This window comes from Nannospalax galili, unplaced genomic scaffold, assembly GCF_000622305.1.
Source record: "Nannospalax galili isolate Female #2095 unplaced genomic scaffold, S.galili_v1.0 scaffold3381, whole genome shotgun sequence".
Lineage (NCBI taxonomy): Eukaryota > Metazoa > Chordata > Mammalia > Rodentia > Spalacidae > Nannospalax > Nannospalax galili.
In genome coordinates, this window is record NW_008344842.1 from 97,876 (window position 1) to 121,028 (window position 23,153).

General features: G+C 38.2%; 1 protein-coding gene across 1 annotated transcript in view; it reads left to right on the plus strand.

The window, feature by feature from the left end:
• Positions 1-23,153, plus strand: part of LOC103740558 (probable C-mannosyltransferase DPY19L2) — a 114,243-nt gene that overhangs the window by 76,834 nt on the left and 14,256 nt on the right. The window contains exon 13 of the mRNA XM_008841214.2: positions 22,278-22,302. Coding sequence (XP_008839436.1) covers positions 22,278-22,302 — 25 coding nt within the window. The remainder of the gene's footprint in view (positions 1-22,277; positions 22,303-23,153) is intronic.

The window sequence follows — 23,153 nt, forward strand, 5'->3', positions numbered from 1 at the left end:
TCTGTGGTAGAGTCCCCGGTGGGGCCCAGAACCAATTTCTGGGCTGCCTCCAGGATCCTGTTTCACTCCTCAGTAGTGAAAAGGACACTCAGGAGCAGGTGGCAATCGTCCCAGGTGGGCTGGTGAGTGAAGAGAATAGTTTCCAATAAGTTAATCAAGTCCCTGGGGTTTTCAGAGAAAGGTGCATTTTGTGAGTGCCAATTGTAAAGATCACTGGTGGCAAAGGGCCAGTAATGAAAGGGCTGATTGCCCTCTCCATCTGGGGGCCCCACTAGCCAGAGGGGGAGGACAATGGTGTCAGGCTGGGGGGCCGCCCCCCCTCTGGCTCCGTGTGGCCTGCACAGGTCCCTGTGTAAACGATGGTGGCTCCTCAGGGTTAGGAGACAGGGCCTGCACTTGTGGCGCTGTTGGCAGGGTGCCTGTCTGAGAGGAGTAGGGTGGGGGAAAGATGTCGTTCTCCTTTGTGCCTCCCTGGAGAATGGGTTTCTCTTCCACCTTTGGTCTGAGAGGGAGGACCTGCAGGGTTGGAGGGGGAGCAGTTGGATTAATCATGGGAAGGAAGGACTTGACCCAGGCTGGGGGGCCATCAGGTCATTCGATGAGGCCTCGCCAGGTCACGATGTATGGGATCTGGTCCTGGTGGCCCGTCCGTGGGCGGAAGACGTGGTCCTCTACCCTGGAAATCAAACTCAGGTTAAAAGTCCCTTCAGGAGGCCATCCAACATTGAAGGAGGGCCAATCAACCGAACATAAAGTTGTCCATTTCTTTTTCTTTACATCTACACTATTGTTATGGGCAACCATCTTAACGTCCCCCCAGTGGACTAGTGTAAGATCTAGAGGGGAAGATGGGGTGTTGCCCATAGTATTTATCAGTCCCGTCTTAGTGTAAAATCTAGAGGGGAAGATGGGGTGTTGCCCATAGTATTTATCAGTTCCATCCGTTTCGCCAACAAAGAAATTAGAACAAAGATCACAAGACACAAGAATGACACAGACAGAGGGCCCTAATTAAAGTAACGTGGCTTTCAGATGGTCTGGACTCTCGGCCGTGTGGATTCCCTGGCTCGATTGTGCCAAAGACTGTATGGATAGGACTCGCATGTCCCCACAGGGTTGCGAGGTCCTCTGAGGTTTCAGATTAGCTAGTGTCCTGGTGGGGTGTCCAGTGGGGAACACCCATTCCAACAAGGATGGGGACGTCTCCCGAATCCTCCAGGTCGCCTTGCTAGCATTCCAGCAACAAAAAACTGAGATCAGATGGCTGCGACCAAAGGGAAAGTATAGAAAAGACAGGCAGACAAAAAGACAGGCGGACAAACACAGTTTTACAAAAACTTACCCGGCCAGTTGATCATAAACCTTTTGGGGTTGGTTCCTCTCCGAAGTCTCTGGGGGGATCCCGGACAAGCCCCCAAATGTTGTACCCCATCCACTGGATCCCCAAAAGACCACCGAGGACCCAACACACCAAAATGCAAAAGCAAAGGTTTATGGTTTATTCGGGCTTAAGCTCGGGCTCTCAGACCTCACCAACTCAACGGATCCATGCTGAGAGCCCAGAGTAAGGGAGAGTGGAGCCTTTTATAGGTTTTAGACAAAAGGGGAGGAGATACCAAAGATACATTTTGGTTGGTTCAAGGAGCCCACGCATGCCAATGTAATTTTAAACCGATTGGATGTGTAAGATGCAGCCCTGGAAGTTTCTTATTGGTAGGTGCTATTCTCAGGGCTGTGGAATGTGCTGACTATTACCTGTGGGGCCAGGAGTCTCTGTTTTTACCTTATAGGGCAGTTTTTATCCCTGGACTTGCTTAATCTATAGTTTCCTGGAAGCAGGGGAGTGGGGAATAGCAGGCGGGGGTCAGGGCATGCCAGGGTATGTCTAGGCATGTCTAAAGCAGCAGCCAAGCATTTTACAGAAGCTAAAAGAGCAATTAGTGGGGGTCTGGAGGGATTGGAGGGTAGTGGGTGAATGGAGAGGGTCTCAGGGTTCTACAGTATATACAAAGGAATAACGATAGTCACAACCACAATAGCAAGGAACAGAAAATTTTATGGCAGAACTATAGCAATATAGATCTAGGAAGGAAATAATTATATCCATCATATCTAATGCAATAAACTGTCAGATCGCTCTCCGACAGGTATGGCACAGGGAGAGAGGCCAGGACCAGCCTGTGTTCCTCTCTTAGGGGCTGAGTGGGATAGTGAGTGTCCGTGACAAAAACCACACCGAGTCGGGAGTCTTGTCCAGGCAGGAACTCACTTTATTGCGTCAGGCATTACCTTAAATAGTTTAAACAAAAAGGGGTGTGGAAAAGGGAAGGGCAAAGGTGTATGTCATCTGGGGCAGTGGCTGTGAGCCACTGGGAATTGGCCATGCCAGCTGTGATTGGGGAGAGGCAGTCCGAGGTCGGGCCCTGCTGAGTCACCTCTGCGAGGAAGTGACCAGCCAGAAACAGGTTGCCAAACTTTAGCCAGGCTCAGGAAGTTACAATAGGCCTCGTCATAAGTTATGCCACAATTATGAGGGTCCCGGAGACCCAACAATAAACCAGCAAGCACCTAATACAAATAGAGACAGAACAAAAGAACAAACAGTAATACAGCCAATGAGGAACACTTTAATAAAAGAGAAGACACTAATAAAATTAGAGAAGAAAATAGGGGTAGTTACTATAGATTTCAATGAAATATACAGAGCCATTAGGGAGTATTTTGAAAACCTCCAAAACCTTGAAGGATCTGGAAGAAATGGACAGATTATGAGACATATGACTTACCAAAATTAAAGCCAGGAAACAAACAAACAAATAAAAAAACCCACAGAAATAGACCCACAGCAAGCAATGAGATTGAAGCAGTAACCAAATTTTCCACAAAGAAAAGCTCATGACTGTACAGTCACTCCCCAGTTCCACAGTTAAGGGATATGTGATAGCAACACTTCTCAGACTTTCCCATGAATACAAGAGGAAGGATATAGAGTTCCTTGGGTTTATGCTGAGGAGTGGTATAGCTGAATCACACAGAACACCCCTACATCTTACTTTTTGAGGACTCTCTAGTTTACACTCCCACCAAAAGTGAGTAAGAAGCTATTGGAAATTGAAGGGAGGGAGATTCAATTTTCTTCATGGAGGTGAACCTTAGAGAGGCTACCCAAGCTTTAGTAGATGACCCTACACCCATTACATACTGGCTGCACTAGGTAAACTCAATGGGTTGAAAAAAGAAGAAAGAAATCCAGTACATGAAGTTGAAAAGGAATACCAGTTAGTGAGATAGAGGAAGAATTGGGAGAATTGGGCAGGAGAGAATGGATAGATCAAGGGTGCATTTAATAATTTACTTTTTTAAAACATAAAATTAAATTAAAAATTTACAAACATACAAAGGGAATGAACCCTATCAAACTCATTCTACAAAGCCAGCATTAAACTGATACCAAAATTGAATATGAACACATCAACAAAAATTGTACATTAGTTTCCCTCCTGAACATACACCAAAACCTTTTAATAAAATACTTGAAATTTACTTCTGGGAAAGATCATAGACTAGTGTTTTCTTCTCAGACACAGAATGAGCCAGAATCATAAACAACAGCCCTAACCCCAAAGAAAGACCAGAAATCTGTAAAGGAAGTGAAAGGATCCTGAAAAGAGCAGAAAGAAGACAGATGGTGCAGAGAATTAAGCCAGCCTGATCTGTGCAATTCCCTCATGGGAGGGAAGGCAGTCGTCACATCAGAAAAGTAAGCCAAACAAAAGAAAGGCAGTCTTTCCTGAGAATAGCCCACAACTCTCACAAGCTTCACATGTAGTTGCTGGTTTTGGTGAATCAACACTTCCTCCAAGGCTAGGAGTCTGCTTTGTCATGCCATATGACCCAGAGAACAGTGCCTGGCACCATCTTCAGAGAGACTCTTTCTTGTTTTTTAATTTTATTTATTTTTGTTATGAGTATTATGAGTATGAGTATTATGCCTGCATGTGTGTAAGTGCACCTGTGTTGTGCAGTGCCCATAGAGGACAGAAGAGGGCGCTGATCCCCTGGAACTGGAGTTATGGGCAGTTGTTAGCCGCCATGTGGGTGCTGGGATTCAAATCTGGGTCTTCTGTAAGAAAAGCCAGTGCTCTCGAGAATCTTTTGATATAAACTAAGCTAACCAAGTGACCTGAGGGAACATTGACATGCCAGGGAACCTCAACCTGTCCTGCAGAGCAATGGCAGCAGCCTGTATTTGGGGGACTTCTTTATTTTTTCCCCTTAGGATTACTTTGGCTCAAAGGGTTTTTGTGGTTCCAAATAAATTTAAATTTTTTTGTCTATCTCTATAATGAACAATTGCAGAGTTTTGATGGGAATTTCATTGATTCTGTAGATTTTTTTGGGTAAGATAGCCATTTCACAATATTGATTCTTCCAGTTCATGAGTATGAGAGATCTATCCATCTTCTGTTGTCTTGTTCAATTTCTCATCTGAATGTATTAACATTTTTGTTTTACAGTTTCTTCTCTTCCTTACTATGTTTGTTCCAAGATATTTTATCTTTTTGTATGACGATTGTGAATGGGATTAGTTCCTTGATTTTTTCCCCAGCCTAGTTGTTATCGATACACACACACACACACACACACACACACTCACACACACACACATATATATATGTATATATGATGGATATTAGGTTTTGTACATTAATTTTTTATCTTATTGCTTTACTGAAAATGTTTATCAGCTCTGGGAGTTTTCTGGTAAAATCCCTAGTATTAAGGTACAAAATTATATCATCTTCATATATGGAATATGGACACTGGCTTTTTCCTTTTGTAATTAAATTCCCTTCATTTGTTTCGCTTTTCTTATTGCTTTAGTGAAGACTTCCAGTGCCATATTGAATAAATGTGGAAAAAGCTGACATTTTTGTCTTGTTCCTGATTTTAGTAGAAATTATTTCAGTTTTTCCCCATTTAGCATAACGTTGGCTGTATATATGGCAAACTTAACCTTTATTATGTTGAGACATGTTCCTTCTATCCCCAGTGTCTTCAGAATTTTTGTCCCAAAGATGTGCTGGATTTTGGCAAAAGACTTTTCTATATCTACTAAAATAATTGTGAATTTCTATCATTGAGTCCATTTATATGTTATGTATTATATTTCTTGATTTGTGTATGTTGAATCATCCTTGTATCTCTGGAACAAGACCAAATTGATCATGGTAAGTAACATTTTTCATGCGTTCTTGAATTCAGTTTGTGAATATTTTGTTGAGAATTTTTGCATTAATGTTCATCAAGGTGATCTATACTTTTTTGGTTTTGTCTTTATTTGGTTTTACATTTTTCTAGTTTTGGTATCAGGGTAACAGTGACAATTCACAGACAATCTCTGTGTGTGACTATTTGTAGAACTCTGTAATTACCTCTGTCTTTTGAAAGAAAAGCTGCTTCTTTGATGGGTGGTGACTGAGATACTTGTCTGTAAATTTAAGGATCCATATTTTGCACATAGTAAGAAATTACATTTGACTATGGATGTAACAGCCTTAGAGTTTTCTCTAAGATGTCTGACCTCTCCAGCTATGCATATTTGGCTAGGTTTATAGTACCACATGAGTTTCCTCCCATTGAGTGGGCTTTAAGTCCTATTAGGTAGCTGTTGATTTACTCCCAAGATAAAAGTGCCACTACTGCAACAGTGTCATTTGATGTGCTGGTCATTGATGTGGTTTTTAAGCCTTGAAGCTGGGGTTGGACCACTGATTGATGTTCTCCCTTAGCCTTCAGGGGAGGTGGCTTCCAGATCAGTCTCAGTGCCATTGCTCCAAATCCCATGTCCAAAATATGTCCTGTCTTCAGCAATAGGGTCTTACCATCAAGTTCTGGGAGGCAATCAAGGACTGTGGCAATAGCCTGTATAATTTTGGGAGTCTCTTAGACTACCCTGGCCAACAACGCAAAGAAAGATTTCTCCTGTCTGGCACTGATTCTTGTTATATAGCCTTCAGCTATACTCAGAGACTCATGTAGAGATACTGTACGTGTAATTTTTCAGTAGGGTTTTGGACTAATATGATTCCCTCTTTTTTAATATATATTAGCTAGGTACTATATTATGTCTCCTCTTTCTCTCTGTCTTATCCTTCCTCCTCACCGTCCCAATTTAAAGTGTCCCCATTTCCCCCATTTCTCCCTTGATAATTTCTGTCTGCTATGGTCCCACCTCTCTTGAGCTCCTTTTCCCCTTTATCCATAGTTCCTTGTGTAGCCCTCCTTCTCCCTCTCCCATTTAACTACCCATTTCTTTCCCATATAAGCAAAGCATTATGGGAGAGGCATTATCTTTCCTCTCTCTCCCCATGTCTCACCTTCCCTCCTCCCTTCCCAGTTACAGTACATCCATTTTTCCCACTTCCTCCTTGTTAGTATCTGTCTCATATTATCCCCCTTCCCTTGAGCTCCTTCCCCTTTACCTCCATGGTTCCTCATATAACTCTTCTTCTTCCCTTCCCAAGTTAATACCCTCATTTTGCCCATTTCACCTTTGGTACACCTGTCTCGTATTATTCCTTTCTCTCAGGCTCCTTTTTTCCCTTTACCTCCATGGTTTCTTTCCATTTTCCTGGCTCATGCAGTTCCATCAGGATATATCCTCACATATAAGGATTTGGTGCTAAGGTCCACATATGAAGAGGGAGAACATGCATCACTTATTCTTCTGAGTCTGTGCTACTTCACTTAGTATAACAATGTCTAGTTCCATCCATTTCATGATTTCATCTTTCTTTACTGCTGAGTAGAACTCCATTGTGTAAATTACCTCATTGTCATTATCCATTCTTCAGTTGGGGGACACTTTGGTTGCTTCCACTTTTTAGCTATTATGAAAAGAGCAGTGACAAACATGCATAGACAAGTGTCTCTGCAGTAGGATGAGTCCTTTGGGTATATGCCAAGGAGTGCTTTAATAGGTCATATGGTAAATTCATTTTTATTTTTTTAAGAGTTCTCCACACTGCTTTCCATAGTGGTTGCACTAGTTTGCAGTCCTCCTGCAGTGAACGAGTGGCCCACCTTTCCCTACATCCTCGCATTTACTATCATTTGTTCTCTTGATCTTAGCCAGTCTAACTGGAGTAATACGAAATCTTAAAGTGTTTTTTTATTTGCATTTCCCTAATTATTAAGAATATTGAAGTCTTTTTAAGGTGTTTCTTAGCTATTTTTAATTCTTTGAGAATCCTCTGTTCCGATCCAAAGCCCATCTTTTAATTGGGTCATTTGTTTTCTTGATTCTTTGTTTCATGGATTCTTATACATTCTGGATATTAATCCTCTGTCAGATGAGTAGCTGGTGATGATTTTGTCCCACTTTGTGGGTTTCCTATTCACTTCCTTGGTTGTTTCTTTTGCTCTACAGAAGATTTTTAGGTTAATTAGGTCTTGATCAATTGATGTCCAATTTAGAAAGTCCTTTCCTGTGCCTATATTTTGTCAGGTACGAACTGTTTTCTTCTAACAGTTTCGGAGTTTCAGGTTTCACAGTGATATCTTTGATCCATAGTTGACTTTGGTGCCAGGTGATAGATAAGGGTCTAACTTCCAGTTTTGCCAGCACCATTTGTTCAAAATGCTGTCTTCCCTCTGGTGTTTCTAAGATTTCCAAATATACAGACTATAAGAGCTATGCCATTCTCTCTTAAGGCTGCTTCATTTTATCCCATAGGTTTTGGAACATTGTGTCTTTAATCATCAGTTTGAGGAATATTTTTTTTTCAATGACTCATTCATGATTCAGTAATGTGTCTCTTAATTTTCATGAATTTCTGTATGTTTTGTAATTAGTTTTTTAAAGTTTATTTTTATTTTCTTATGCGTATGAGTTTTTTACACACATGTATGTGAGACAGCATTGGATCTGCTGGAACCGGAGTTATGGACAGTTGTTAACTGCCATGTGGGTTCTGGAAACTGAAACAAAGTCCTCTACGAGTAGCCAGTCATATCTCCAGCTCTTATCATTATTTTTTGTTGTCAATTTATGGTTTTATTCCATATTTCACTGTAATTGGATATAATACAAGGAATTATTTCAACTCTCCTATATTTGCTAAGCTTTTCTTTGTATTCTAATATATAATGTTTTAGAGAAAGTTCTATGGGGTCCTCGGAAGAATCTGTATTCTACTGGGTTTTGATGGCATGTTTTGTAGATGTTTGTTAAGCCCAGTTGACCTATGATGTTATTTGATTCAGACGTTTTTCTAATTTGTGATGACATGACCTCTTTTTTGATGAGAGTGGAGTACTGAAGACACCCACTGCTGTTGTGTTGGGGTTAATCTTTGTCTTCACATCCAGTACCATGTGTTTTATGAAATTGCATACACCCATGTTTGGTGCATATTGCACTAAATTTTCTTCCCTTTTCCCTGCTTGGGAGGCTCCAGGCATGCCCCATCCCAAGGCCCCAAGGCTCACAGACTAACATAAGACATTTTTAGTTTGGGTATTGCATGGTCCTTTATGGTTGAGAGTGAGGGGATGACTTACAAAGAAACCCCATGGCTGCTGTTTTGATCTCTTCCCGCCCTGTCCACAGTCTCCATTAGCTTTTGCCCACACCTTGTGGGCCCTGTGTCTCGTCCCAGGTCTATAAATGCCCCATCTTGCTTCCACGCTTGGAGGACGCCCTCACCATTCGCTCCAGTTGCTGCACACACTTCCTTTTTCCAATTTCGCCCCCACCCTCACTCTGCTGGTTTGCTGCTTCCAAAAATGGTGCCAACTCCTTTTTTTCCAGTGTGCTCTGCTTCTCTCTGGGTCTCTAGACCCCACCCCTCTTTTCTGTGGAGAATGAATTTACCTAACAGTGCATATGTTTTCTTGTTGAATTAGTCTCTTAATCAGAATGAAATACCTGTATCTCTTTGTATTAGCTTTTTTAAAGTCTATTTTGTTAGATATTAAAACCACAGCATCTGCTTTTTTCCTAGTTTTATTGTCTTGGAATAACCCCTGTCTGTCTTTTCATACTAAAGTGATTTCTATCTTTTATTGATAGGTATGTTTTTGGAGGCAGCAAAATGATGGATACTGTTTTTTTTTTAATTTTTTTTGGTTTATTTATTTATTTATTTATTTATTTATTTTGGTCTTTTTGAAGCAGAGTCTCCCTGTAGCCCCAGCTGTCCTGGAACTCACTATGTAGACCAGGCTGGCCTTGAACTCACAGAGATCCGCCTGCCTCTGCCTCCTGAGTACTGGGATTAAAGGCATGTGCCACCACGCCCGGCTGATGGATACTGTTTTTTAATTCAATCTCTAGTCTGCATCTGTTAATTGGAGAATTGAAACCAATAATATTCAGTGTTATTTTCAAAATATGCATATGAATGTTCATCATTTTATTGAACTGGATTTTTTTCTTTATGCTCATTTGCCTAACCTTTCACACAGATACAGAGAATAGGGTTCAAGTCCTTATGCTTTCAGAGCAAGCACTCTTATCCATGGTGCCATCTCCTCAACCCGTCTTTAAAATTTTGTTTGTTTGTTTGGAAAATCAGTTAGATCTTCCTCTTTTAATGTCTTTATTGGGATTTGTAGTGTGGAGAATAGACACATTTTCTTGATTTTTTTTTTGTGTGTGTGTGAAGTGTGTGTGTGTGTGTGTGTGTGTGTGTGTGTGTGTGTGTTACTTGTGTTTTTGCATTGGGATTTGTGCCTCAGAAATTTATCATTGGATTTTAAATTTCACTTTTCTTATTTCATTGGGAGTATTTGCAATGCTCTAGAGTGATTGAGTTGTGGTATGGTTGGATTGTCAATTTCCTCTGTTAGGCTGGTATCTAGTATATCAAGCTCTATCTGAAGACCTCCCCTAAAAATAAACTGACTTTGCATTAGTCACTACCCACGGATAGACCTCCTGTTTGCTCAAATCCTAGAAGGTTGTCTTGCCACTAACAAGTTCCTTTATGATGGGCACACACCTTCCTGTCTGCCTTTTCTATTTCTTAGAATTATTCTGGACCTGGGTCTGGCACTGGCTCTGACTCTGGCTCTGGATCTAGCTACGGCTCCTACTCTGGATTTGACTTTGGTTCTGGCTCTGGTTCCAGAACAGGCTCTGATTTTGGCTCCAGCTTGTTGTATTAAACTGGATTGGGTCATTATTTAGTGTTCCCTTTGTTTAGTTTGTATTGACTCAACTGGATGCTACATGAAGTAAAATCCTACAATCAGTGCTGACTCACAGGTGGCATAGTTGAGGTGTTCCTGCCTTGGCTACATGGCACAGGCTGTGGTTGGTGCCATGGGTCTCCAATCTCACACAAGCCTTGTATAAGTACAAGTACTTCATGCCAGGAGCCTATATATGGGCTCTTGGGCCTCTAATTTCACACAAAAGTCAGTCTTATTTCCTATGGACTGTGGAAGAAACCAGGGGAAGGGGCTGGAGAGTGGGGTGACCAGTCTCTGATCTCACAAAAGGACCTTTCAGGTTCCTACAGGTCACAGTGAAAGTCTGGAGACAGGGCTGGGTTCAGGGTCATGAGCCTGTGCTTAACACAAGGACAGTCTGAGTTCTTAGTGGTCACAGCAGGAACCTAGAGATAGGGATGGGAACTGGGGTTATGTCTCTGAACTCACACAAGGACTGGTTCAAGTTTGCATGGGTCATGGTAGAATCCTGGAGATGGCGCTATGGGCTCAACTTTGCTTTATGCATTACTTAATCTACATTTTTATATTTATAAAACATTTTAACTTTTCATTTTTTAGAAATCTTTTTTTGTTTTTCATTTTAGTAATTATTTTTAAACTCTTGTTCTTCTTCTCCATAGCATTTTCTCGTCCCTCTTCTTTTTCTCCTTTTCATTTAACCTTTTCTCCATTTCTTTCCTTTCCCTGACTTCTTCACTCATTTATTATTTACACACTTATAAACAAATTATAACAGCATTACACGTTCAACAATAGCTTTCCCATTTTCACTTTTATGGTCATTATGACATAGTAGTGGGTTATAATAGCGTTTAAGTGTACTTATATATACCTTGCGTGGCTTGATTTTGCTCAACAGTATTTTACTTTACCATTGATGGGATTTAGCCTTCAGGAGTAGAATTCTCAATAAGATCCCCCCCTCCAAAACAGAAGATACTCAAACTAACAGCAACATGAATTGTAACATAGAAATAAAAGAAATATGAAAAATCAAGGTAATGTGGGTCCTTCAAATAATCACATTTCCTCTACTACTGAACTCAAAAACACTCAGATGAAATTCCAGTTGAAGATTTCAGAATTGTTCTGATTAAAAATGATCAGTAATCCCAAGTAGGATACAATCAAGCAGATGAATTTAATGCAGGGCCTTTTGAAGAAAATCAAAAACATAGAAAAAAAAAGTCATCAAAATAGATGAAAAGGAAAAACAGCAACATGAGTGGAAAAGTCAGTAGTATGAAAGAAAACTTAGCAAAGAAATTTAAAGTTTTTTTTAAAAAAAGTTCAAATGTCGGACATCCAAAACTCAATCAATCAAACAAATTTACAGTGGAAAAGAAAGCATCACCAGTAGACTACATAAAGCAGCGAAAGAATGTTGTGGGTGGAGGAGCAGTTGGTAAAATGCCACATCCAAATACTGATAAGGAAAACCTCGACAAGCATGACTTGTCCAAGAACATCTGATCAAGATACCAAACCCAACAACCTACAGAACAGAAGAAATAACTGAAATAAGCATTAAAAGTATAATCTATTAAATGAAAATATAGCAGAAAATTTCCCATATCTACAGAAAGAAATAGATTTTCAAAGACAAGAATTATTTAGAAATCAAAACACACATGGCCAGAGAAGATCACATATAGTCAAAATTTCAAAAATACAAAGCAAAAAATAATATTAAAAGCTATAATGGAAAAACACAACTCACCTACAAAGACAGAAATGCCTATGAAAGTGCAGAAAGATTTATTTCAGGCCATGAAAATAAGTAGCTGTTAACTAAGATTGCTTTATCTAGCAGAAGTGTCTTTAAGGATTGATAGAAAAATGACATTCCAACACAAGAAAACAGTTCATGACCAAGCTAGAACTGCATAAGATACTTAAAGGATGTGATACACAAATAAGGAAGCAAGTCTCAGCCACAGGAGGACAGCAAAAAATGAATTTTATGTGAAGTATAGTTGAAGAAAAGAGAGGTAGGAAAGAATCCATCAAGTTCAACATAGTCAACTCATGACACTAAAATAAAACAAGCAATAATCCAACCAGAGATACAACCAAAAAACATTCCAGAAATTACTAAAAACCTCTCAATGACAATGTAAAATGAAAATGTCCTCAACTCACCAACAGAGATTAAAAAGCTGGACTTAATCCAACTGGATTAAAAAGCTAGATCCACCTATCTGTGGTCTCTGAGGAACACACCACACTGACAAAGACACCCACCTAATGAGAATCAAAGGCTGTAAGTCAATCTCTCAAGGAAATGAAAATAAAAAACAAGGTGGCATAGCTATTATGATACTCAATAAAGTGGAGTTCTAATCAAGCTCAGCATATATAAAGATGGTCACTCATGTTAATAAAGGGAACAATTTGTCAAGAATATTTAACAAGGGTAAACATATATACACCAAATTTTGGGGCTCCCAATTTCATAGAACAAAAAATTAATGGACATAAAAGGTCAGATAGATTCTGATAAGGGGTGACTTTGATATGCCTTTCTCATCTGGATAGGTCATCCAAGTAAACATAAATAAAGAAACCTCAGAGTTAAACTATGCTGTAGATCAAATGGAATTAACAGATTATTTCATCCAATGGAAATAAAGATTAGGGAAAAATACTGAACACTAACCTCAGGACTCCACACGTGTACCCATGTGAACATGCACCTATACACATGCACACAAGCACACACACTACATACAGCACACACACATCAGATCTCAAATAACTTGATGAGGCACTAAGGGTATTAGAAAAAATAAGATCAATTTAAATCCCAGTATACAGTATACAGATGGAAACAATAAAGATTAAGGTAGAAATTTATAAAATGGAGACTAAAATAATAATAGAATTGGCCAAACTTAGAGTTGGTTCATTGAAAGAAAAAAAAAAAAACCCTTAGTCAAACTAACCAAAACCCAAAAGGAGAAGTCCAAAATTAATGTGATTAGAGATGAAAATGGGGCTTTTACTACAGAGTTCAATAAAATACAGAGAATCATTAAGTGCATTTAAATTTTATATTTAAAAAATGAAACTCTAGAAGAAACAAGTAAAATTCTAGACACAAATGAACTATAAAAATTTAATCAAGAACATATAAAGAACTTAGACTAATGACATCAATGAGACTGAAGCAATAATAAAACATCTCCCAACAAATGTTAAGGTCAAGATGGATTCTCTACCAAATCCTGTCAAACCCTCAGGGAAGAGCTAACACTATTTCTCTTTAAATGTCCATAAAATAAAAAGAGAATACTACCTGCGTGGTTAGTTTTAAATGTTATCTTAGAGCAATGTAACAAGAGGGGAAAAGCCCTCTCCCTTCCAGATAGGAAGGGAAGAAGTCAGATTACTTCTATTTTCAGATAACATGATCCTATATTTAAAAGACAACTAAAAGACCAAATATACAAAGTAATTTTTAACAGAAAGAACAAAGAATTGAAATTACTATCATATCTGATCTCAGATTATATTAGAAAACCATACAACAAGAACAGCATGCTATTGCCATATGTAGACAAGTGAAATAAAGCAGAGGACCCAGAAATAAACTCTTAAATCTACAGCTATCTAATTTTTGACAAAAGTGTCATAAGCATACATTGGGGGAAAGATGTTGTTAAGAAATCCTGTCTAGAATGCTGGCTTTCCACATACAGAAAAGCAAAAGTAGATCCATATCTATTACCCTGTACACAAACCATTTCAAAATGAATCAGAGACCTCAATGTTAGTTTGAAAATGTGAAATTGCTAGAGGAAAACTGAGGAGAAACACTACAAGATACAGGCATATGCAAGAATTTCGGAAAAGGACTACAATAGCATGGAAAACAATCCCTCAAGTTAATAAATGGGATAAATAGAAATGATTGTGCCCTATTCCAGAAAGTTAGAATATTTTAAAAAGAAATACTTTGTCACAGACAATGGGAAAAGAATCTTTTTATTGAGCTTTTAAAATTTCATACAATATTTCCCACTCACATCCAGACCCCCTCCCCCATCCATACCTTCCCCCATCCCACTGAACCCTATGTACTCTGCCATACATGCTGAGTCCTATTCATTCAGGTGTTTATATCCAATTGTCCTTCAGTGTAAAAGCATCCACTGAAGTCTAGTCAGCCCATCCAGTGGTCATATGTAAGTCATACTCTTCCTCACCCAGCAGCAACCAGTCTCAAGTGGTTCTCGATCCAGTGTTGACCTGCCATCTATTTCTCACCTTCCCTTTGGGCCCTTGTTTAATTGAGCTGACATGGGTCCAGTATTGGATGCCACCTCTGCCACAAGCACACATGAGCAAGCCTCCATTAGCCTGAAAACCTCTACCTCATACATTCATGTACTAGCCTTGGCTCTTACACTCTTTCTGTCGCCTTTTCCGAAATGGTTCCTGAACTGTGAGTGGGTGAGGTTCCATATAGGAATCCTATCCTACACTCTACAGTCTCTTATTCTCTAAAACTTGGCCAGTTGAGGCCTTCTATGTGTAGTGCACTCTGATGTATATGGAAGCCCCACTGGTGAGAGTTGAAGGGTACATTAGCCCTCTCTCTACCCCTTATTCTGCTATGTTCCATGAGCCTTGGTTGTTGAAATTCGACAGCAGATGTGTCACCTAGTACTGGCCATCTCCCAGGTGTATGTTCTTTACGCCTGACCAGATGTGCAACTGTGGTAGCCTCCATCTGTTTCAAAAAGAAGTTTCTTTGATGAGTGCTATAGGACATGTTATTCACTCTAAGGGAGGTCTCTTCTATCTCGCACTGCATTCCCTTCCAAGCAGCTCCTCGGTATACATATGCATTAATGTTCAGACACCCTACATACATTTCTCATAGAGTTTCTAGGGCATCACAGCAAAAGAATCTTTGCCAGGTACACATCAGACAGGGGATTAATATCTAGCATATGTAAAGGACTTCAGAAATTAAATACCAAACACCAAGTCATCTAATTAATAAATGGACTAATGATTAGTCAGTTCTCAAAAGAAGAAATATAAATAGCAAATAAATCCTTGGCAAAGTGTTCATACTTGGCTTCAGGGGAATGCAAGTTGAACACAAAAAATGCTGTAAGAATGTGAAAAAAGAGGATCCTTTATTTGCTATCAGTGTGATGTAAACTGATATCAACCCTTTGGAAGTTAATGTGAGTTTTCTCAAAAAATTAAAAATAGATCTAATATGACCAAACTATATGGTTTCTGAACAGCTTGAGGGATTCCTAGTCAGCATACCACAGAGATAACCTGTACATCCTCATTTATTGCTTCGCTATCCAAAATAGCTAGGAAAAGGAACCCACCTAATGTCCATCAACAGATGAATTTATAAAGATAATTTAGAGTGTGTACACATTTTTTACAGCTGTAAAAAATGAAGTTATGACACTTACAGGAAGATAGATGGAACTTGAAATCATTGTTAAGCAAAACCAGCCAGATTCAGAAAGACAAATACTGCATGTTTTTTCCCATTGTACAAACTAGGTTTTGTGCGTGTGTGTGTGTGTGTGTGTGTGTGTGTGTGTGTGTGTGTGTGTGTAGGTGTGTTAGAATCCTTGAAAGGAGACCATTAAAAGGGAAGAATGAATCTTAAGGGAAGAGATAGAGGGGATAAATAAGAGAGCAGTGGAAGGCATATGATGTGAAAATGGAAGTGTTACTTATTCAGAGCTTCTTCATGGGGAGGAAGGGGACCAATAAGACTGAAGGGTGTAGGAAGGGGGACAAACAAGCACATACATGTAAACTCATCACAGTGAGGCCCGCTTATTTGCATGTTATTATGAAGAATTAATTTAAGAAAGGTTATTTAAAGTTTTAAACTAATCTTAAATTGTTTAAGGTTCATTTTGTGGTTTTGCCTAAGTACACTTAATAGGCTTCTTCTTCACTGGGGTAAGAACACTGAACTGAAATCTGGTTTCATAATATTTAAGTGTGTGATGCAAGGCAAAAACAATGCTATATAGCAGATCTCTAAAAGTTGCTCACCTTAAACTTTATGCCTGTTGATTAGTAATGGCATCTCCTCTCATCTCGTTTGATTACAAAGTGAGCTAGGAACTTTCTCCAAAGGTGACCTATCACAGGTGTGTCCTATGACTGGACTGATTTAGATAACTACATAGGCGAGATCCTGACATCTTTGTCTTTTGTCCCTGGTTTATTTCCCTTAGTATAAGAGTCTCAAGGTTCATTCATGCTGTCACTTATTTCAGAATTTCATCCTTTTTTAAAGCTGAATAATATTCTCCTTTGTGTAGATGACACCTTTTCATCTTTCTATACTTGGATCAGCATTTAGGTTGTTTCCATGCTTTCAATGTGCTTTGACCATGGTGAACGATACTGCAATATCTTTTCAGGATCCCAATGTCAGTTCTGCTTTAAAAAATAAATATCCATAAGTGATATTATAGTAGTCTCATTCAATTTTTTGATAAATTTCCATACTATTTTCTGTAAGAGCCATACCATTTATATCCCCTTAATAATATGTAGGGATTTCCTTTTATCTGTATCTTTTTCAAGCCTTTTTTGCTGTTATTTTGTTTCTCTAAAACATCCATCCTAACAGGCACTAGGGGTACCTCAGTGTGATTTGAATGTGCATTTCTTTGGTGCTTAGTAGCACTGAGCAGTTTCTTCTGTATTTGTTGACCATTTCTACATCATCAGAAAAATTCCTATTCAAATTCATCACCTATTTTGTAACTAACTTAAGATTTTTTTTTGCTACCAAAATGTAGGATCTCTGTATATTTTTGAAACTGTTTATCAAATATATAATTTTAAAATGTTTTCTTCTATTCCTTAGGTTGCTATTTCATTTTTTTTCTGTGCAAAGGCTTTTAAATTTGAGGTAGTCTTATTGTCAATTTTTTCTTGTGTTACTTGAGCATTTGATAGCATATTCAAGAAAACTTTGCCAAGAAATTTCATGAAGCTTTTCCTCTAGGACTGGTCAAGTTCAGGCCTCATGTCCAAATCTTTAATCCATTTACTTTTGTTGGGGATATTGTATAGGGGTTCAATGTTTTCCTTTACCTGCGTAAATGCAGCTTAAAGAGGATCATTTTCTGGAAACTACGCTTTCCCATTACATAGTCTTAAAGTAGTTGTCAAAGGCCCATTGATCACATATGTGTGGATTTATTTCTGTAATTGTCTCTATTCTGCCAATCTACATTTGCCTTTTTGCCCATACTATAGTTTTTAAGTAATATTTTTAATTCATTCTTTGAAAATTCCATACATGAATACACTATATCTTGATTGTATCCAAATTCCCACTCCTTCCCTCCAACTCCCCCAAGAACCCTCCCTCAATACATCCCCTCCCAACTTCAAGTCCTATGGTTTTTTTTTTTTTTTTTTTTACTTTTTAAAACCCAGCATGTCCAATTAGTGCTGCCCATATGTTCATGGACGTCCACTGGAACATAAGCAATCTACCACTACACATCCTCCCAAAGAAAAGTGACTCTCCTTCCTCCAGCATCCATCAACTGTTCAGAGCTTCTAAACTGGGGTAAGGTCTTAGTGGAATTTTCCAGTTCGTGCTGGAATTTTAAACTAGCTTGAACTTGTACAGGTCTTGTACAAGTAACCACAGCTGCTGTGAGTTTGGCCATGTAAGGCAGCATTTCACAGCTCTCTCTGTCTCCAGCTCCTGACATTCTTTCTGCCCCCTCTTCTGCAATATCCCCTGAGATTGGGGAAGTATATTTTTTCATTACTGTGGCTTTGTAATCTGTACTGAATTTTGGATGTATGGTGATTGCATATTTGTGGGGTTTTTTTCCTTTGAGATTGATGTGGTTATGTGGCCTTTTGTGATTTCATATCTAGAGTTACTTGTTTCTCTTCACTAGGAGGTCTACCACCCCTTACAGGATTCCTACCCAAATGAATAATCATTATTGAACTAACAAAAAACAACTGCATCTTCATAGCCCTATCAATAACAATGATAGCCCTGCTAAACCTCTACAAAAAATGCATTGTGATTTTGATACTTTGTTGCACCTGCTGATAATTGTGGGCGGTATGAACAGCTTAATATTAAGACTTCTAATTCATAAAATGTCCTTTAAATGTCTGTCATCAGTATTTTGTAGAATTATTTAACTTTATAGTTTTTGATGTCATTAAGATTGTTTTCTTAATTCCTTTTTCAGACACTTCATTTTCAGTGTACACACATGCAGCTGATTCTTGTATGTGTTGACTTTGCATCCTACAACTTTATTACATTCATTTTGGGGGTAAACGCCAGTGTTTTCTGTATGTAGCATCATGTCTGAAAGCATGGATAATCTTATCTCCTTTCTAACTTAGATGCCTTTTTGCCTTTTTTTCTAGCCTATTGCTTTGTACTGTGTTGAATAGAAGTGGTGAAAGTGGTTATCTTTGCTGTGTTCTTGATCCTAGAGTAAGATCTTTCAGTTTTTTTGCAGTTGAGTTTAAAGTTATCTATCATAGTTTTATATTAAGTTCTTTATTATTTTGAACCACTTTTTTACTGAGAGTGTCTGTCATGAAAATGTGTTGAATTTTGTTTGATGCTTTTTCCGCCTCTTCTGAGACAGTCATGTGATTTGCATCCTTTATTCTGTTAATGTGTTGAATCATACTAGTTGATTTTTATATGTTGAATCCTTCTTGCATCCCAAAGGGAGGATCCACTTGCCTGTGTTATACAACCGTTTCAATGTGGGGTTAGATTCTGTTTCCTTGTATTTTGTTTAGGATTTTTGCATCTATTAATATATCCATCAGAGACAGGGGCCTGTGGTTCTTTTGTGGTATCTTTGGCTGTGTTATAAGGATAATGATGAGTTCATAATATGGGTGTGTAAGTGTTCCTTCTTTAATATTATGGGAGAGTTTGAGAGAGACTGACATTTTTGGTAAAAAATATTTAGTAACTCTCTTAAAATAATTTAAATGCTACAGCATTAACTGAATATCTTCTTTCCTTTATAAATGTATTTCAGTTTTCTCTTTTCTTAGTCTAGTTAAGGGTTTGTTGATTTTACCTGTTGAAAAACCCCAACTTTTAGCTTCCTTATTTTTATTTCTATTATTTATTTGTTTATATTCTCTATTATTTTTTTATTTCCTTTATTTTGCTAATTTTATATTATATTTAGTTCATTTGCAATGGTCACATCTTGAGCCAGGAGAGAGATGGAGAGAAAAACAGGCAGTGGAGAGAAGGGAAACAGGGAGGAGGGGGCCCTCAAGAATTCTCTCCTGAGAACTCCAAAGTGTAGTATGAAAACTCACTTCTATGTGCAAATCCCCAATGACCCACAACCTCCCAACACTGATCACTTTTCTCATTGCGGTGACACAAAGAAAACAAACAACAACAACAAACACCTGACAAATAGTAACTGAAGAAAGAAAGGTTCTGTTTTGGATTATAATTTGAGGGGATACAGTCAATCATGGCAGAGAAGGTGTGGCTGCAGAAGCAGGAGGCTGGTCCCATTATGTCTGCTAGTGACCTGCTTCCTCTGGTCAGGCTCTACATCCTAAAGGTTTCACATCCTTCCAAAGCTACATCACCAGCCTGAGGCCAAGTGTTTAGACACATGATCATATGGGAACATTTCATGTTCAAATGACCACATTCTGCCCCTGGCCCCCATAGGCTAATGACCATCTCATGATCTAAAATGTGTTCAGTTCAATATTCAGTTCAATTTCAAATGTCTCTGTAGTCAATAGTGTAAGTGCAGAGTCCTTCCTGAGACTCAGGCATCTCTTAACTATGAGCCACTGTACAATCATAAAGAAAAATTTGAGCTGGAGAATTGGCTCAGCACTTGTTTTTCCAGAAGACTTGAGTTTGATTCCCAGCATCCATATTTTGTGACTCACAATCACCTATAATTCCAGCTCCAGGGGATCTGATGCCCTCTTATGGTCTTCATGAGCACTTGACAACATACATAAGCATACATTCATACAGACACACATGCACATAAACATAGATCTTTGTAAAAGAACGAGTTACGTTCTTCCAGCATACACTGGCATAGAATAAATATTTCCATTCCAGAACTGAGAAGTAGGTCATAGTAAGGAAAGATTGGACCAAAGCAAGACCACAGCCCAGCAGAATGAACATCAAATTCTGTGGCTCCATGTCTGGCAGGTGATACTCATGGAGTCATTTAGGCCCAGAGATCTTGGGTAGCACCATCTGTCCAGTGCTGCCTCTGACTGCACCCACTCTGTATCTTGGGCCAGAGCCACTTCATGCCTGCAGCTTTCCTCAGCAGAATTCTCATGGCCCTGACATCAACATTCTGAGGTCTCTACTGCAACTTCTGAGTGCTTTCTTACCTGAAGATGCACTTAGTCTGTACCCTTCTTTGATCAGTGGATTGTTTAGTAGACATGTCTGGGCTTTACTCAGCATTTTGTATATGCTATTTCTTTTTTAGCATTGTACATTACAGAATTTTAAAATCCTGTGTAAGTTTGTACTCTGAAAAATGTATTTTAGATGGTTTTTCTGTGCAGGGATTGTTATTAATTCATTGATTGATTAGTTTAATCTGAACACCCATATACTTCCACTCAGGACGTTGCTGCTGCCTCATTCTTTGTACCAACCTGTCTTTTGGGAACTTTTAATGTTGCTTTAATCATGTTATCTCTTTTCCTCCTCAATAGTCTCAAAAAATTCTGTAGCTGAATCTTTCAGTGTTCCCAATTTTAACTGTATAAATCCTATTTTCAACATTATTTTCTGGTTTCAAGTTAGGCAAATCTGTTTACCCCAGATTTCTGAAAGTCTCCTTTCAAGTCAGCCCATCTAACTATACAGCAGTGACATCTTTTCAAATGCCTCTGAAAATAAGAGTTAAAATTTGCATTTCTTATATTAAGGTCTCCTGAGAGGTCAGAGGTTTTTACCCATTTATCTTGGCAATTCACTTTCATGCTATTTGTATTTTGTTTAAAGTAACTACTAGATTTATGTATACTCATATCAGTAGGATGGTGATGATAATTACTTACCTGCCAGGTCTTTTATTTCTATGTAGCAGCTCACTGCAGGATTCTGTTGTGACTAGAAGACTTGGGGATAATGGGGGAACCTTCCTCCCTTGGCTGCATAGATGAGAAAGACCTACGGGGAAGGCAGAGTCATCTGGCACCTGCCTTAACTGCTGTCCCAAGAGACTTGTCTCTGACCAGATCTGCAGATCTCTGTGACCATGAATTCCCCCTGAACATACTCTTATTTCTCTGTGTTAGAGGGCTTCTTCTTCCCTGAAAGCCAGTTATAAAGTACCCAGTCTTTTCTACAGGGTAATAAGACAGGCATTTTTAAATTCTTGTATCAATCTAACACAAACTCTGTATGCAGGAGAATTGTTTCTACACTACTCATACTGTGTTGTTCACTGTACATTGTCTGGAACACTAGTGGGGGGTGACTGTGAGTGTGCAGAGAATTGGGATTATTTTTCAGGAATTTCTGTGCTTTACACATGAATTTTTCTAGAATTTTATCTTGAGGAACTACTGAGACATTTACCAAGTTATGTACAAAGATGTTCATATAGTTTATAATTTGAAAAACTAAAGTAAGTCAAAAGTCCAACAGGAATTATCTGAAGTACTGTATTTATTGTACATTGGTTAACTCTTTAAAAGAAAGTGTGTCAATTTTCTTTTCCTTCCAGAAGTATAGAGATTAGTACCTTAATTCCAGAGATTATTATTTTAATTTAATTAAAGAATAGCTTTTTAATACAACTTAAGAAGAATGACTATAAATTGTTCCTTTTAAACTACTGTAATTTTTTTAGTAATATTGCATAATGTTTTAAAATTTTGCACTTTATAGTTTAGAATCAAATTTTAAAAGTTCAAGAATAAATAAATATATTATTACATAAATATATTGTAATGGACATTCAGTAAATAGACCATTTTTAATTTTCTTCCAGAAAACAGCTCCTTGATCACAGTGAGGTAAAAGCTCTCATGCTTGATAGACTTATGTATTAAATTCTACTGGAAAGCTAAGACAAGGTGTGCCCTTCCTGTCACGCACCAGTGGTGCTTGAGTTGTTTGGCATTAGTAATCATTTCTGCTGAACCTTCTCCCTCAGCCTGATCTTACAATTGAATAGTTATAAAGATTTGAAAGCCAACCTGGGAAATGCAGAAAAATTACCAGAAGTAATCTGTTAACATTTTTGTATTTTTTATGCTGTTGTCCTTGCATCATGTGCATATATAAACACATGGGCTTTTAATGGTTTTCTAAAAATAGAATAATATTCCATTACACACAATCTTATATACTAAGACTAAATAATCTTTAAATATCTACATTTAGATGACCATCTGCCTGCTATGTATTCCTCTGAATTGGTCATCAAGTTTGTTTCTTATTTAGGTCGTTAAAATATACTCCAATATTTTATATGATAATGCGTCTGTGCATTTTTGACTACACTCTTAGCTAAAGGCCTAGAATGAAAGTTTAAGTCAAAGTAATTGGCTGTTTTATAGCATTTTGATAAATATTTTGAAATCACAGAAATTCATCAATTTAATATTCTAGTCTTTGTTTCATTTCATTCTAACACTTGCTATTAGTTTAATATTTTTTTCATGAATGAAAATACCTGTAGCTTTATTTTATTTGCAGATCAGTAAATTAAAACATAAATATTTATCCACCATTGACTTTTTGTTGAATTAATTATTCCTTGTATTCACTGTCCATTTTTCTAGAAGGAAGTTGGTGTTTTATGAATATATCTATTAAAAAGTCTTGTTTGAAATCTTTCCTCAGTAGGGCCCCAGCTTTACTC